Below are 15,774 nucleotides of genomic sequence, written 5' to 3'. Positions count from 1 at the left end.
GTTATCCACTTTGGTAGCAAAAACAGGAAGGCAGATTACTATCTAAATGGCGTCGTTGGGAAAAGGGGAAGTACAACGGGATCTGGGGGTCCTTGTACATCAGTCTATGAAAGTAAGCATGCAGGTACAGCAGGCAGTGAAGAAAGCGAATGGCATGTTGGACTTTATAACAAGAGGTTCTCTGGATGCTTTCAAGAGAGAGCTAGATAGGGCTCTTAAAAATAGCGGTCAGGGGATATGGGGAGATGGTAGGAACGGGGTACTGATTGGGGATGATCAGCCATGATCACATTGAATGGCAGTGCTGGATCGAAGGGCCGAATGGCCTACTCCTGCACCTATTGTCTATTGTCTATTCTATCAATATATGACAGTCCCGCCATCTCTCGGGAATTTACCTTGTTGTCCTACGTTGTACTCTCTCAATAGCAAGAATGTCCTTCCTCAAATTTGGAGACCAAAACTGCATACAATATTCCATTTGTGGTCTCACTATGGTCCTGTGCAACTGTAGGAGGACCGCTTTAGTTACAGGGCCTGATCCGTACACTGTCAACTCTGTTAGGTCATGTCAGTAATGTCCTGATATCACTTTAGATTGGGCAATACAACTTACTTTGTTGGTGGGTCCTCACATTCCAAAACAAAATGTAAAAAACACATTCAAAACTCCCTGACACATAGTTTGAATTTTACGAGTGCTGCATCTCACCAGGGTACTGATTTTAGATGAACAAAGTTGGTATTAATTACCCATTTAAGGTGAAATGGGCAAAATTAAAAGGAGATGAGCAGGGCAAGTTTATTTTCTTCCCACATAGAGAATAGTGGATGTCTGGAATGTGCTGTCAAAGGTGGTGGTGGAGGCAGATATGAAGGCGGCATTTAATAGGTTTCAATAGGCACATGGATATGCAAAGAATGAAGGGATATACAGCAAACGCAGGCAAGGAGATTGGTTTAACGTGGCATCATATATGGCAGACATTGTGGGTCTGTTCCTGTGCTGTACTGTACTATGTTCTATAATCAGTGCACATTATGTGATCTTGTAATCTATATCATGCTTGCCACTGTTAACCTTGTAAATATTTCTGAGAGATGATAAATAACTTTATATATTCACAATGCTTTATTTTGGCTTTGGTAATTAGGAGTACAAATAATTTTGTTTTATTATAAACAGTAACCACGTGGGACAGTACACAGTTCACAGATTAATGACTGCTCCAACTGTCCACCAGTGGAAATCAAAAGCTATCACAAAGCAGCTCCCATCTGGATTACTGAATTATATAGAACAATGCGGCAGGCTGATTAAATGAAAGGAGGTCATTACTTCAGACTTAATCCTATATCATTACTTATTTCTGAACTGTTATGACTGAGATGGAAAACCTGCAATTTTTTTCAGATTAAATGTAATTTTAACATTTTCTGGTTGGTTTATAAGAATTTTAACATGGAATTATTTGTTGAAATAAGGACTAGTCCAAATATCATTAAAATATAATTTTTTTTAATTTAATTTCTTTATGCCAATGTTACTCTTAGTATATACACACAAAAATCACAAACGTCCTTGCCTGAAACAAATAAGCTAAATTTCCAATAGCTTTTAAATTCTGCCTTCAACAAATTAAAAAGTTGTCAATCAAACACACTATTTAAAAATAGCTAAAATACCCAAAGCACAGCTCTCAATTTAAAGTGAGGATCCAATTCCAATTGATCATAATCTTCTGAAAGGATTATCTCATCAATCTTCCTTTTCTGGGAAATGCTACACTTTGGCACAATTCACCTAATGATCGAGCAAAACAAAATAAATTACATCTCAAATGTCAGTCAAAACTGACACTTCAAATCATGACATGGAATATAAATGTCACATTTTAAATAAATTAACCCCTAAAGATATAAATGATGTATGTCAGTCCAGGCATCTGAATAACTTAAGATGCTGAAATGCCCTTCAAATGGTATTCAGAGGTTTCAAGGAAATACCTGAGATAGTTCCTCATTGGCTTTAATTTTCTCCTTCAGGAATAACCACCATTCAGAGTTGGACAGGAAAATCCATGGATTAATCCTGAAGAAATCTAGTAACTGAAAAAGAAACGTTGTAATCACATTCTTGAATGGAAAATAAACAAGGTAAATAAATTAATCATGGCATCACCTCCTATAGATCCCCTGATGTGTGAGATGGTAAAAGGAACTGAATAAGGGGGGTGGGGTGTCAAATGGGATAGTCGGGGACAGAGTTAAAGGGAAAGAGTAAAGGGATGGTTAATGGCCACAGAATTAACGGGAAAGGAAGCTCACAAAGGGATAGGAGAGTATGGCCAAGTGTAATAGGGATCGATGTGAAAGGTGAGATGCGTAAGGAATTAAAAGTATTGTATATGAATGCGTGAAGTATAAGAAGTAAAGTAGATGAGCTTGAGGCTCAGTTAGAGGTTGGTAGATATGACATTGTGGGGATTACTGAGACGTGGCTGCAGGAGGATCGGGCCTGGGAACTTAATATTCAGGGTTATACATCCTATAGAAAGGACAGGCAGGTGGGCAGAGGAGGGAGGGGTAGCTCTGCTGGTGAGGGATGGAATTCAGTCCCTTGCAAGGGAAGACGTAGGGACTGACGAGGTAGAGTCACTGTGGATTGAGTTGAGGAATTGTAAAGGCAAGAAGACACTAATTGGTGTTATCTACAGACCCCCAAATAGTAGCCCGGATGTAGGGTGTAAGTTGCAGCAGGAGTTAAAACTGGCATGTAACAAAGGTAATGCCACTGTGGTGATGGGGGATTTCAATATGCAGGTAGACTGGGAAAATCAGGTTGGTTCAGGACCCCAAGAAAGAGAGTTTGTAGAATGCCTCTGAGATGGATTCTTAGAGCAGCTTGTAATGGAGCCGACCAGAGAAAAGGCAATTCTGGATTTAGTGTTGTCAAATGAACCAGATATGATAAGAAAACTCGAGGTAAAGGAACCGCTTGGAGGTAGTGATCATAATATGATTAGTTTTAATCTGCAATTTGAGAAGGAGAACGTTAAATCGGAATTGTCAGTGATGCAGTTGAACAAAGGGGACTATGAAGGCATGAGAGAGGAGCTGGTCAAAGTAGACTGGAAAGGGATCCTAGCAGGAATGACGGTGGAACAGCAATGGTAGGAATTTCTGGGCATAATCCGGAAGACGCAGGATCATTTCATTCCAAAAAGGAAGAAAGATTCTAAGGGGAGTAGGAGGCAACCTTGGCTGACAAGAGAAGTTAGGGATAGAATAAAACTAAAAGAAAAGATGTATAACACAGCAAAGAGTAGCCGGAAGCCAGATTGGGAAACTTTCATAGGACAACAGAAGGAAACAAAACGGGCAATACGGGCTGAAAAGATGAAGTACGAAGGGAAGCTGGCCAGGAATATAAAGAAGGACAGTAAAAGCTTCTTTAGATATGTTAAGGGAAAAAGAGTAGCAAAGTCAAATGTGGGTCCCTTGAAGGCAGACACGGGTGAAATTATTATGGGCAACAAGGAAATGGCAGAAGAGTTCAATAGGTACTTCGGATCTGTCTTCACTAAGTGATACACAAACAATCTCCCAAATGTACTGGAGGACAGATGATCTAAGGGGGTAGAGGAACTGAAATACATTTTCAATAGGCGAGAAATAGTATTGGGTGGGCTAATGGGACTGAAGGATGATAAATCCCCGGGACCCGATGGTTTGCATCCCAGGGTCCTCAGGGAGGTGGCTCTAGAAATAGTGGACACATTGGTGATCATTTTCCAATGTTCAATAGATTCAGGATCAGTTCCTGTGGATTGGAGGATAGCTAATGTTATCCCACTTTTCAAGAAAAGGAGCGAGAGAGAAAACGGGGAATTACAGACCAGTTCGCCTGACTTCGGTGGTGGGAAAGATGCTTGAGTCAATTATTAAAGAGGTAATAATGGGGCATTTGGATAGCAATAAAAGGATTAGTCCGTCAACATGGATTTATGAAAGGGAAATCATGCTTGACTAATCTTCTGGAATTTTTTGAGGATGTGACAAGTAAAATGGATTGATGGGTGTAGACTTTCAGAAAGCCTTTGATAAGGTCCCGCACGGGAGACTGGTGACTAAAATTAGAGCACATGGTATTGGGGGGTAGGGGTGTTGACATGGATAGAAAATTGGTTGGCAGACAGGAAGCAAAGAGTAGGAGTGAACGGGTCCTTTTCAGAATGGCAGGCAGTGGCGAGTGGAGTGCCGCAAGGCTCGGTGTTGGGGCCGCAACTGTTTACCATATATATTAATGATTTGCAGGAGGGAATTAGGAACAACACTAGCAAGTTTGTGGATGACACAAAGCTGGGTGGCAGTGTGAACTGTGAAGAGGATGTTAGGAGGTTGCAGGGTGAGGTGGACAGGTTGAGTGAGTGGGCAGATGCGTGGCAGATGCAGTATAATATAGATAAATGTGAGGTTATCCACTTTTAGTAAAGAGGTTTAAAGAGGTTCTTCTGCAGTTGTATAGGGCTCTGGTGAGACCACATCTGAAGTATTGTGTACAGTTTTGGTCTCCTAATTTGAGGAAGGACATCCTTGTGATTGAGGCAGTGCAGCGTAGGTTCACGAGATTGATCCCTGGGATGGTGGGACTGTCATATAAAGAAAGATTGAAAAGACTAGGCTTGTATTCACTGGAGTTTAGAAGGATGAGGGGGGATTTTATAGAAACATATAAAATTATAAAAGGACTGGACAAGCTAGATGCAGGAAAAATTTTCCCAATGTTGGGCAATGTTGGATAGGCTGGGTGAGTGGGAAAATGCATGGCAGATGCAGTATAATGTGGATAAATGTGAGGTTATCCACTGGTGGCAAAAATAGGAAAGTAGACTATTATCTAAATGGTGGCCGATTAGGAAAAAGGTAGTTGCAACGAGACCTGGGGCTCATGGTACACCAGTCATTGAAAGTAGGCATGCAGGTGCAGCAGGTAGTGAAGAAGGCAAATGGTATGTTGGCATTCATAGCAAAAGGATTTGAGTATAGGAGCAGGGAGGTTCTACTGCAGTTGTATAGGGTCTTGGTGAGACTACACCTGGAGTATTGCGTACAGTTTTGGTCTCCAAATCTGAGGAAAGACATTCTTGCCATAGAGGGAGTACAGAGAAGGTTCACCAGACTGATTCCTGGGATGTCAGGACTTTCATATGAAGAAAGACTGGATAGACTCGGCTTGTACTCACTAGAATTTAGAAGATTGAGGGGGAGGGGGGGGGGAGGGGGGGGGGGGGGGGGGGGGAGACTAAAACAAGAAGTTCAATCGGATTCTTATCTTTAAACATTGAGGGGGGATTCTTATCTCAAAACATCACCCATTCCTTCTCTCCAGAGATGTTGCTGGTCCCATTGAGTTACTCCAGCATTTTGTGTCTATTATTGCCTGTGAATACTGTCGTCCACTGGCTCCAAGCTAAATAACAATTATAAAATTCCTTTCAAATCTTCCCTTTTTCCTCTTCATGCATGAAATGTCCTTCAAAATTTTCAAGGTATATGCTCTTCTCCGCTGGTCTTCGTTTCTTGATTATCCCTGTATAATCCATCCGTTTTCATGTTTAAGCTCAAGTCTCTGGATTGAGACTTTAACTAACAACCTTCCAATTAAGATTACTAATAACTAAGGTACCACTAATTACGGTATGGTACTTTATTTGTCACGTACTGAGGTACAGTGAAATTCATTTTTGTATACAGTTCAGTACAAGTATCACTATACATAAGCACTTGGATAAATGTTAGATGAGCATCTCAGATACAATGCAAGTGTATAGCTGTAGTACACTGAGAGAATATACAGAGTCACCAGTTTGGAAACATTTTTAAATCCCAGTTGTTGAAAGTGCAGGGAGCGTTGCAGGATTGGCCATGCCAAGTGTAGCCATGGTGTCCTCTGCCTCTGCTTCACCGTTGTAGGATGCGTCTGGTCCACGTGCTCGGCCTCTGGGAGCGGTGCCCGGTCCAGCCGAGCCCCAGGCTGTTGCAGGGCCTCCAGCGGCCCGCTACCCTGTCAAGGCCGTGCACTCCTTCCCGCAGCCGGTCTACTTATCAGCCCTCCAGGTGGGTTCTGCGGGTCCGCGAGCTGGGCCTTCCGGTCGGGTTCCGGTCCAAGGCATGGGTCCACCATCTGTAGCGGGCGAGTCCCCGTCTGTGGTGGGCGGGCTGAGCCTTCCGCGTGCTGACAAGGGATATATTAAATATCTCCAGTTCAACTTGTTTTGGGTAAAACATCCGTGCTGAAGGCGTCTAGATTATGTTGAGTCTTGAGACAAGTATTGCAATAATAAGCCTCCACCAATGATTTATTAAAAACTATTAGTGCTCATTCTTAGCCACAGTGCTAGCTATTTATGCAGCTCTCTCCAATGTCCCATGCAGTTTCCATTTTATAATCTGCATGCGGCACTTTCATAGCCTAGTCTTGATTTACTAACTTATTTGGCTGCAAGAGAAATGGCACCAGCAAAAATTGTGATGGTTCACCCCATTTACTGAAAGTCACTATGCCTACCACTAAGATAATTAGAGCTTATATTTTAGTTATTGTTGAAGGCTGGGTAGCATCACAGGACACAACTACGAAGAAATGTAATTTATGCGTCACTTAAAACTGAATTTAATTGACTACAAACCTATTATTGGCTGCAGTTAATCAACATTTATAAAGCTGCAGTTATTCCATCTGAGATCAATAGCTACAGGGTGTCAAGTTCGGCAGGAAAACTTCAGGTTTCATTCGTTATGACTTGCACTCTACTGAATAACATACAACATATTTCACTAAAAATCTTACACTGTAAACTTCATGCAATAAACATGTTTGGTAGACACAATGAACTTCAAATTCTGGTTCACAAAGGAGACGCAAAGTGCTGGAATAACTCGGTGGATCAGGCGGCATCTCTGGAAAAACATGGATAGAAACATAGAAAATATGTGCAGGAGGCCCTTTGAGGCAGCACCGCCATTCATAGCGATCATGGCTGATCATCCACAATCAGTAACCAGTGCCTGCCCTCTCCCTATACCTCTTGATTCCACTAGCCCCAAGAAATCTAACCAGCATTATTTTAAATTCATCCAGTGAATTGGCCTCCACTGCCTTCTGTGGCATAGAATTCCACAAATTCACAACTCTCTGGGTGAAAATGTTTTTTCTCATCGCAGTTTTAAATGACCTCCCCTTTATTCTGACTGTGGCCGCTGGATCTGGACTCCCCAATATTGGGAACATTTCTCCTGCATCTAGCTTGTCCAGTCCTTTTATAATTTTATGTTTCAACTAGACTAAGTGGGACCCGTTGGGTCCCAGCATCAAACGGGAGGGCTCGCCAGTGGGGGAGGGGGGCTTTCTGTTGCGCTAGTATGGGTGTTGGTACTGGTTTCCAGAGGGCCAGTATAGACATTGTGGGCCGAATGGATTCTTGGGCTGGCAGCCAACTGTTGCAATGATTTTACAAAGGCAAACAATTTGGCTGCAGCCACCCAACAACCAAAATTCATTTTGTGAACACAGACTTTAAAAAAAGGCGAGGCAAACAATTGGGCAGCAGCCACCTGACAACCAAAATTCATTTTGTGAACACAAACTTTTTAAAAAAGGTGAGGCAAACAATTGGGCAGCAGCCACTTTACAGCCGCATCGAGGGGATTCACCGTGGAGTAGACGTGCATTCAGTGTTATCGCAGCTCAGAGAACCGTGACCCTCTCGCTTCCTGGGTCTGGCAGAGACTGAGTGAGGGACTACACTTCCGGGTTTTATAGTCCCTCCCCCCTGCCGCCAGTGGGGGCAGCAGAGAGAATGGCAAATGAAAAAAAAAACATTAATCTCTCTCTGATTTTTCATCGATGGGGAAAGTCCTCCTGTCCCGGACTCTGAGCGAGGTGGCCAAAAATGACGGCCGTAGGTGGCGGCGTTCTCTCGGAAATCGCAGCACAGTGGGCCAAAAGCGGTCAAGATCAGACTTTTAGTAATATAGATAAGACCCCCTCTCAACCTTCTAAATTCCAGTGAATACAAGCCCAGTCTTTCCAATCTTTCCTCATATAACAGTCCCGCCATCCCGGGGATTAACCTCGTGAACCTACGCTACACTCCCTCAATAGCAAGGATGTCCTTCCTCAAATTAGGATACCAAAACTGCACACAATACTCCAGATGTGGTCTCACTAGGGCCCTGTACAATTGCAGATGGACCTCTTTACTCCTATACTCGATTTGAAGGCCAACAAGCCATTAGCTTTCTTCACTCTGTACCTGCATGTTTACTTTCAGTGATTGATGCACAAGGACACCCAGGTCTCATTGCACTTCCCTTTTTCCTAATCTGACACCAATGAGATAATAATCTGCCTCCTTGTTCTTGCCGCCAGAGTGGATAACCTCACATTTATCTACATTATACTGTATCTGCCATGCACCTGCCCACTCACTCAACCTGACCAAGTCACCCTGCAACGGCCTAGCATCCTCTTCGCAGTTCACATTGCCACCCAGCTTTGTGTCATCTGCAAATTTGCTAGTGTTACTTTTAATTCCATCATCCAAATCATTAATGTATAGTGTAAATAGTTGCAGCCCCGGCACCGAGCCTTGAGGCACTCCACTCGCCACTGCCTGCTATTCTGACAGGGACCCGTTTATTCCTACTCTTTGTTTCCTGTCTGCCAACCAATGCTCTATCCATGTCAATACCCTATCCCCAATTCCAAGTGCTCTATTTTTGCCCACTTATCTCCAGTGCAGGACCTTATCAAAGACTTTCTGAAAGTCCAGATACACTCCATCCACTGGCTCCCCTTCATCCATTTTACTTGTCACATCCTCAAAAACTTCCAGAAGATTAGTCAAGCAGGATTTCCCCTTCATAAATCCATGCTGATTTGGACTAATCCTTTTACTGCTATTCAAATGCCCCATTATGACATTTAATAATTGACTCCAGCATCTTCCCCACCTGGTCTATAACTGGTCTACAATTCTGTTTTCTCTCTTGCTCCTTTATAAAAAGTGGGATAACATTAGTTATCCTCCAATCCACAGGAACTGAACTTTGGAAAATGATCACCAATGATTTCTAGAGCCACCTCGTTGAGTACCCTGGGATGCAGACCATCAGGCCCTGGGGATTTATCAACCTTCAGTCCCATCAGTCCCATCAATCTACCCAATACTATTTCTCGCCTAATGCAAATTTCTTTCAGTTCCTCTGTCCCCCTAGATCCTTTGTCCTCTAGTACATCTGGGAGATTGTTTGTGTCTTCCTTAGTGAAGACAGAACCAAAGTACCTGTTCAACTCTTCTGCCATTTCCTTGTTCCCCATAATAATTTCACCTATTTCTGCCTTCAAGGGACCCACATTTGTATTTACTAATCTTTTTCTCTTAACATACCTAAAGAAGCTTTTACTATCCTTCTTTATATTCTTGGCGAGCTTACCTTCATAATTTTTACCCCGTATTGCCTTTTTTGCTACCTTCTGATGTCCTTTGAAAGGTTCCCAATCCCCTGGCTTCTTTGCTATGTTATACACCTATTCTTTTCATTTCATGCCATCCCTAACTTCACTTGTCAGCCATGGTCGCCTCTTACCCCCCCCCCCCTTAGAATCTTTCTTCCTCTTTAGAATGAAATGATCCTGCATCTTCTGGGTTATGCCCAGAAATTTCTGCCATTGCTGTCCCATCGTCATTCCTGCCAGGATCCTTTTCCAGTCGACCTTGGCCAGCTCCTCTCTCATGCCTTCATAGTCCCCTTTGTTCAACTGCAATACCGACTTTCTGATTTAACCTTCTCCCTCTCAAATTGCAGATTAAAACATATCATATTATGGTCACTACCTCCTAGCGGTTTCCTATACCGGTTGGGAGGGTGGGGGTTGGGGAAGATGGGGCTCCCTACTAAGCAAGACTGAGCCACCAGCACAAGCTTGAGACAACCAGCGATCCCTCACCTGCCGACAGGCAACAAGGGACCGCGTCCCATATGGATTTAGAATTTTTCCTAACCACCCATTCTATCTGTAAATAAACCTCTTCTCGTGAGTTTATCCTACCATGAGTGCAACGGTATAGTCATTGTCTACCTAACATCTTCCCAAACACCAAAATGGGTAATAAAGAGCAAGGCAATTAGGGTTAATAATAGATTACAGGAGAATGAATGGTGAAATATTTTTACTGAGGTTACTTACAGCTGGCATAAACACTGTTGGGCCTATGCCAGAAGGAAATGTAACAAAGACAGGTATGTATGTTCTTTAAATAAATCACAAGGTGCTTCATAGAAGTGTTATCAAACAAAACAGATCTGAGCCGCATAAATATATTAGAAAAGATGAATAGCTTGCTCAAAGAGTTAAGCTTTCAGATTCTCCTTAGAAAGGAGGAAAGACAATTTGAGAATTTGAGAGATTGGGGGAAGGAATTCTGAGTTTCCCAACAACAACCGATTATAATCAGGACTCTGCGTGAGGTCAGAAAGGTAGATCTTCAACACAAGGAACTGCAGATGCTGCAATCTTGAGCAAAACACAAAGTGCTGGAGGAACTCAGCGGGTAAGGCCAGGGGCGGATTAAGGCTCACTGGTGCCCTAAGCACTGACCAATCTTGGTGCCCCCCTCCTTTCCACACTGACCCAGTCCATTTTAGTTGTTGACCTTGTGATACACCTGGGAAGATAACCCTAGAGTGCACCATGATCAAGAAACAGAACATTATGATCAATTTGCATTAGTTTTATCAATTTTTTTTCTTTTCACCCTTTTCCCAACTTTGTGGTGCCCCCTTTGGCCCTGGTGCCTAAGCATGTGCTTAGTCTGCTTAATGGTTAATCTGCCCCTGGGTAAGGCAGCAACCGGGTAAGGTGAAGAACTGACGATTATTCAGCTCAGAATCCTTTTTCAGACTGATCTCAGACGATTGTGGGGATGCTGGAAGTTACAGAAATAGACCAAGTGAAGGTCATGTGGGTATTTAAAAACAAAGAAGAGAATTACCAAAATGAGAGACAATCTTCCTCGGAGCACAAGGGTACGGAGTAAATGAGAAATTGGTGCAAATTGAGACGGTATCTGAGTTTAGGATGAGCTCAGATATATGGGACGCTTAACTGTCAAGACAGCATTGGACGAGGCAGGTGCAGAGACAACAAAACCACAGATGAGTAACAAATTAGATGAGCTGCAGTATTCTGCTTGGATGAGCTCAGACAGGACTGCAGTGTGCTGTACAGCTGGACAATGAACATTGGACTTTGGCTCTGGAACTGTTACACCACATTGCCGAGAACTATAGTTTGCACTCTATATCTTTCCCTATGCTCTACCTATTGGTTGGCATGATTATATTTATGTATGGTATTATCTGATTTGAAAGGATAGCATGCTCAAAAGAAATCTAAAAATGTTGCGAAGATAGAATAGTTTTTGGGTGTTGATAGATTTGGAATTTGAAGCTCTGCTCAGAACAAATGTACAAATGTATTAGTGTCTATGATTTAACTCTGGGGTCCCACCCTTACCCAGCGGTCAGTACTTCAACAATGTGGCCTGCTATTATTCTCACTCTCCTGTGCCTTGGGCATATTTGATTTTATTGTGCTACTTCTTGTCTACCTCTTCTCTACCGTTGTTGCACTACCTGAAGTGCACTTTTAATGCAATCCAGATCCTTCCCTGCCACCAAAACCCCCCAAGTCTGGATCTATTTTATTTGTGTCTCCAACCTACACAGTCCTAAGTATAGACTCATGACAGTTTCATCGAACACTTACGTTCGGTCCGCCAAGGCCTACCGATTCTTCCATTGCTAACCAATTTAACTCCCCATCCCAGACCCACACTGACCTTTCTGTCCTGGATCTCCTCCATTGTCAGAGTGAGGCCACAAACTGGAGGACCAGCACCTTATATTCTGCTTGGGTTGCTTACAACCCAACGGTATAAACACCAAATTCTACAATTTTAGGTAACCTCCATTAACCCCCCATCCTCACCCCACCTCAACCTCCCCCCCCCCCCCCCCCCCCCCCTCATCATACCAATTCCTCCACTCCACCTCCAACTCTCCCTCCACCTATTCCTTTCTCTGTATTATCAATTCTCAACTTCAATCCTTTGGTTTCACACCAGTTTTTTTTTTAAACTCTAGCCTTTGCCCAACATCTATCTATTAGATATTGCCGACTACACATGATCTAATGCAGCATTTAAAAATAAACAGGCCTATTCTGGGATAACATTATTCCTAGTGGAGTTAGTCTGTTCTTTACTGAACAAAATAGAGAATATCTAGGTCTCCACAGGGTAGTCCAGGAAACTAAAAGTTATTTTTAGAAGCTATTGCAAATGCAAGGCAACTAAACATGTGAAGTGCCTTACAGGTTAGTAATTATTTATGGTCACTTAAAGCTGATTTAAGAATTATTTAATGTCTCAGTGCATCAAGTACATAACATGGTAAGATAATGTCTCCTTAACAGATGTGATTGACCAGTTTCAAGAAGTTTCCGAATGCAACTGCATAATTTTGAAGCACGGTAGATACTAACCAAAGCAATCTGAAGAAACAGAATATATCTAGATGAAAGGTAACAAATACAAAACATATTTACTTAAATACCGAAGAGGTCAGGTGGCATCTGTGGAGTAAGAAACAGGTTGATAAATCCTTATCAGAATCATTCATGAAGAATGAAAAAGGCATGAACTAGAGATTCAGCAGTAATGAGCCCAAAGTTTGGAAGAGTTAGATAATATCACAGTGGTGGAAATGAGGCACTCTTTGAAATAATGCTGGAAGATCAACTTGGGGTCAATGCAGCATCAACGTAGTGGAGTGTGATTCAGCCTCCTACAGTGGCCAGGAACAACGATTAATTCAGAGGTTAGGGATTGGATTTTTTTTGCAGGGACCAAAGACAATAATGTTGATCTTCACCATATTTAGTTGCAACAATGTTCTGTTAATCTAGTATCAAACATTCAATAAAGAGTTAAGAGACAATCAAGAGGGACAAGAAAGGAATGGAAAGGCAGAGCTAAACATCATCAATGTACACAAGGTCGGCACAGGAGCGGCAGATGAAGGGGCGAGTGCGGGGATCGGCTGTAGAAGTTAAAGCCTTGGTGAGTTTTTCTAGAGCGGGTCATTTGCAGCCTCTGCAGTCTGTCTGTGTATTTTTTTCTTTTTGTCCCGTTGAGGGTTTAGTTTGTAGCGGGTTTTTAAATGTGTACGTGTGGGGGGTGGGGGGGTGGGTGGGGGAAACTTTTAAATCTCTTCCCTGCACGGAGACCCGACCTTTTCTCTGTGGGGTCTCCGTTGTCGTTGGGGCCTAGCACCGTGGCGCGGCCTCCAACCGGAACGACCTGGAGGCTCAAGTTTCACGCTGTGGAGCTGTGGAGCTGTGGAGCTGTGGACCTACCTTCGTGGAGCTAGCCAGCTTCGGAGCGTGGAGAGCTGCGGCGGCGCGCTGCTGCGACCCGACTCCGGAGGATGGTGACACCGGGAGCTCGCGGGTCCCTGCTGGGAGACCGCTTTGCGGGACACTGGCAACGGCGACTTCTCCTGCTCGAAATGCGGGGTTCAGAGTGACCTGGAGCGGGGCCTTACAACGCCCGGCGCGGCTTTAAATTGTCGCGGACTTGCTAGTGCCCGCCGGGGGCTCCAACATCAAGACCCGGGGCAGGGCCTTACATCGCCCGGCGTGGCTTTGAGTGGCCGCGGACTTGCTAGCGCCCGCCGGGGCCTTTGACCTCGACTTCGGGAGAGGAAAGGAGAGCAGGGGAGAGATAAGACTTTGCCTTCCATCACAGTGAGGAGGAGACTCACTGTGATGGATGTTTGTGTGAATTGTGTTGGTGTGTGTCTTGGTTCTTTTCTTGTATGGCTGCAGAAACCAAATTTCGTTTGAACCTCATGAGGTTCAAATAAAAGGTATTGTATTGTGTTGTATTGTATTTAAAAACCGGTAACCAAATTTGTAAATTAGCTAATTAGTTAATTGAACAGCAAATAAAAGTAGGGCTTGGTCTAGGGGAGCGGCCTGTTGGGGTGAAGTGCCTTGGTGAGTAAAGTGCGAGTCTTTGGCTCAAGAGTCTTCGGTCCGGCAAGGAGGCTACACTTGATTCGAAATTTGTGATTTTTTTTGTCCACTGAAGAAATGGCAGGCAAGTTGGTACAGCGTGTTTCCTGCAGGATGTGGGAAGTCAGGGACACTGCTGGTGCTTCTGACAACTGCACCTGCAGAAATTGTGTGCAGATGCAGCTCCTGAATAAACGTGTTGGGGAACTGGAGCAGCAGTGGATGACCTCAGGGCCATCCGGGAAAACGAGAGTTTCCTGGACAGGACCTACAGTGAGGTTGTCGCACCAAGGATACCAGAAGAGCGAAGGTGGGTGACTATGAGAAAGAGGACTAAACGTGGAGTGCATGAGACCCCGGTGGCTGTACGTACTGAAAATAGGTACACCATCTTGGGACCGGGCGACACGACAAGATTGAGTGGTAGCCAGAGCTGTGATTCCAACCCTGGTGCCGAGGCTCAATGAGGAAAAGTGACATCAGGCAGAGTCATCGTGGTGGGAGACTTCATGCGGACAGGAGATTCTGTGGCAGCAGACGAGACTCCAGGGTGGTGTGTTGCCTCCCTGGTGCCAGGGTCCAGGATGTCTCAGAGCAGCTGCACGGCATCCTCAAGAGTGAGCCGGAGGTTGTTGTGCATGTTGGCACAAATGATATAGGTAGGAAGAGGAAGGAGGTTCTGCAACAAGAATTTACGGAATTGGGCAGAAGACTGAAAAGCAGGACCTGCAGGCTAATGGTCTCAGGAATGCTTCCAGTATATCGTACTATTGAAGGTAAGAATAGGAAGAGAGAGAAAATGAATGTGTGGCTGAGGAGTTGGTGCAGGGGGCAGGAATTCAGATTTCTGGATCATTGGGATCTCTTCTGGGCCAGGGGTGACCTGGATAAAAAGGACGGGTTGCACCTAAACTGGAGGGAGACCAACATCCTAGCGGGAAGGTTGGCCAATGCTACAAGGGAGGGTTTAAACTACATTGGCAGGGGGATGGGATCTTGTGCAGGACAGAGGCATGTGAGAGGCTAGAAGTTGGTATGGAGGGTGGTATGGAAAGGTTAGTGGACAGAATAGGCAGGTGAAAGGCAGAGAGTGAGGAAGGAGAGTTGGTTTAAACTGCATGTATTTTAATGCAAGGGGCCTGATGGATAAGGCAGATGAGCTTAGGGCATGGATAGGTACAAGCGACTGGGACATTATAGCCATGACTGAAACTTGGTTAAGGGAGGGGCAGGACTGGCAGCTCAATGTTCCGGGGTACAGGAGCTTCAGGAAAGACAGGGCTGAGGGAAAAAGAGGGGGGGGGTTGAATTGTTGGTTAAGGATGATGTCACGGTTGTGTTCAGAGGTGACATTATGGACGGTTCATCTAGTGAGGCTAAACGGAATTGAGGAACAAGAAAGGGATTAACACTTTGTTGGGGGTGTACTAGACCCCCCCCCCGAATATTCAACAGGAATTAGAAGAACAAATGTGCTGAGAGATAGCAGACAGTTGCAGGTCACATAAGGTTGTTGTAGTAGGGGATTTTAACTTTCCCAATATAGACTGGGAAAATCAGGGGTGCAATTCCTCAAAAGTGGTCACGAGAATTTTTTTTAAGCAGTATGTGGAGGCCCCCACATGTGA

The 15,774-nt window shown here is 44.1% G+C and overlaps 1 protein-coding gene across 1 annotated transcript in view; it reads right to left on the bottom strand.

Annotated features, from left to right (window-relative positions):
* The window catches only part of hacl1 (2-hydroxyacyl-CoA lyase 1), a 103,169-nt gene that overhangs the window by 37,162 nt on the left and 50,233 nt on the right, over window positions 1-15,774 (bottom strand). Inside the window, exon 12 of the mRNA XM_055656747.1 lies at window positions 2,008-2,109. Within this exon, the coding sequence (XP_055512722.1) occupies window positions 2,008-2,109 (102 nt within the window). The remainder of the gene's footprint in view (window positions 1-2,007; window positions 2,110-15,774) is intronic.

This window comes from Leucoraja erinacea, chromosome 2 (genome assembly GCF_028641065.1).
Source record: "Leucoraja erinacea ecotype New England chromosome 2, Leri_hhj_1, whole genome shotgun sequence".
Taxonomy (NCBI): domain Eukaryota; kingdom Metazoa; phylum Chordata; class Chondrichthyes; order Rajiformes; family Rajidae; genus Leucoraja; species Leucoraja erinaceus.
Note: the sequence above shows the minus strand (reverse complement) of the source record. Positions and strands in the feature narration are given on the sequence as shown.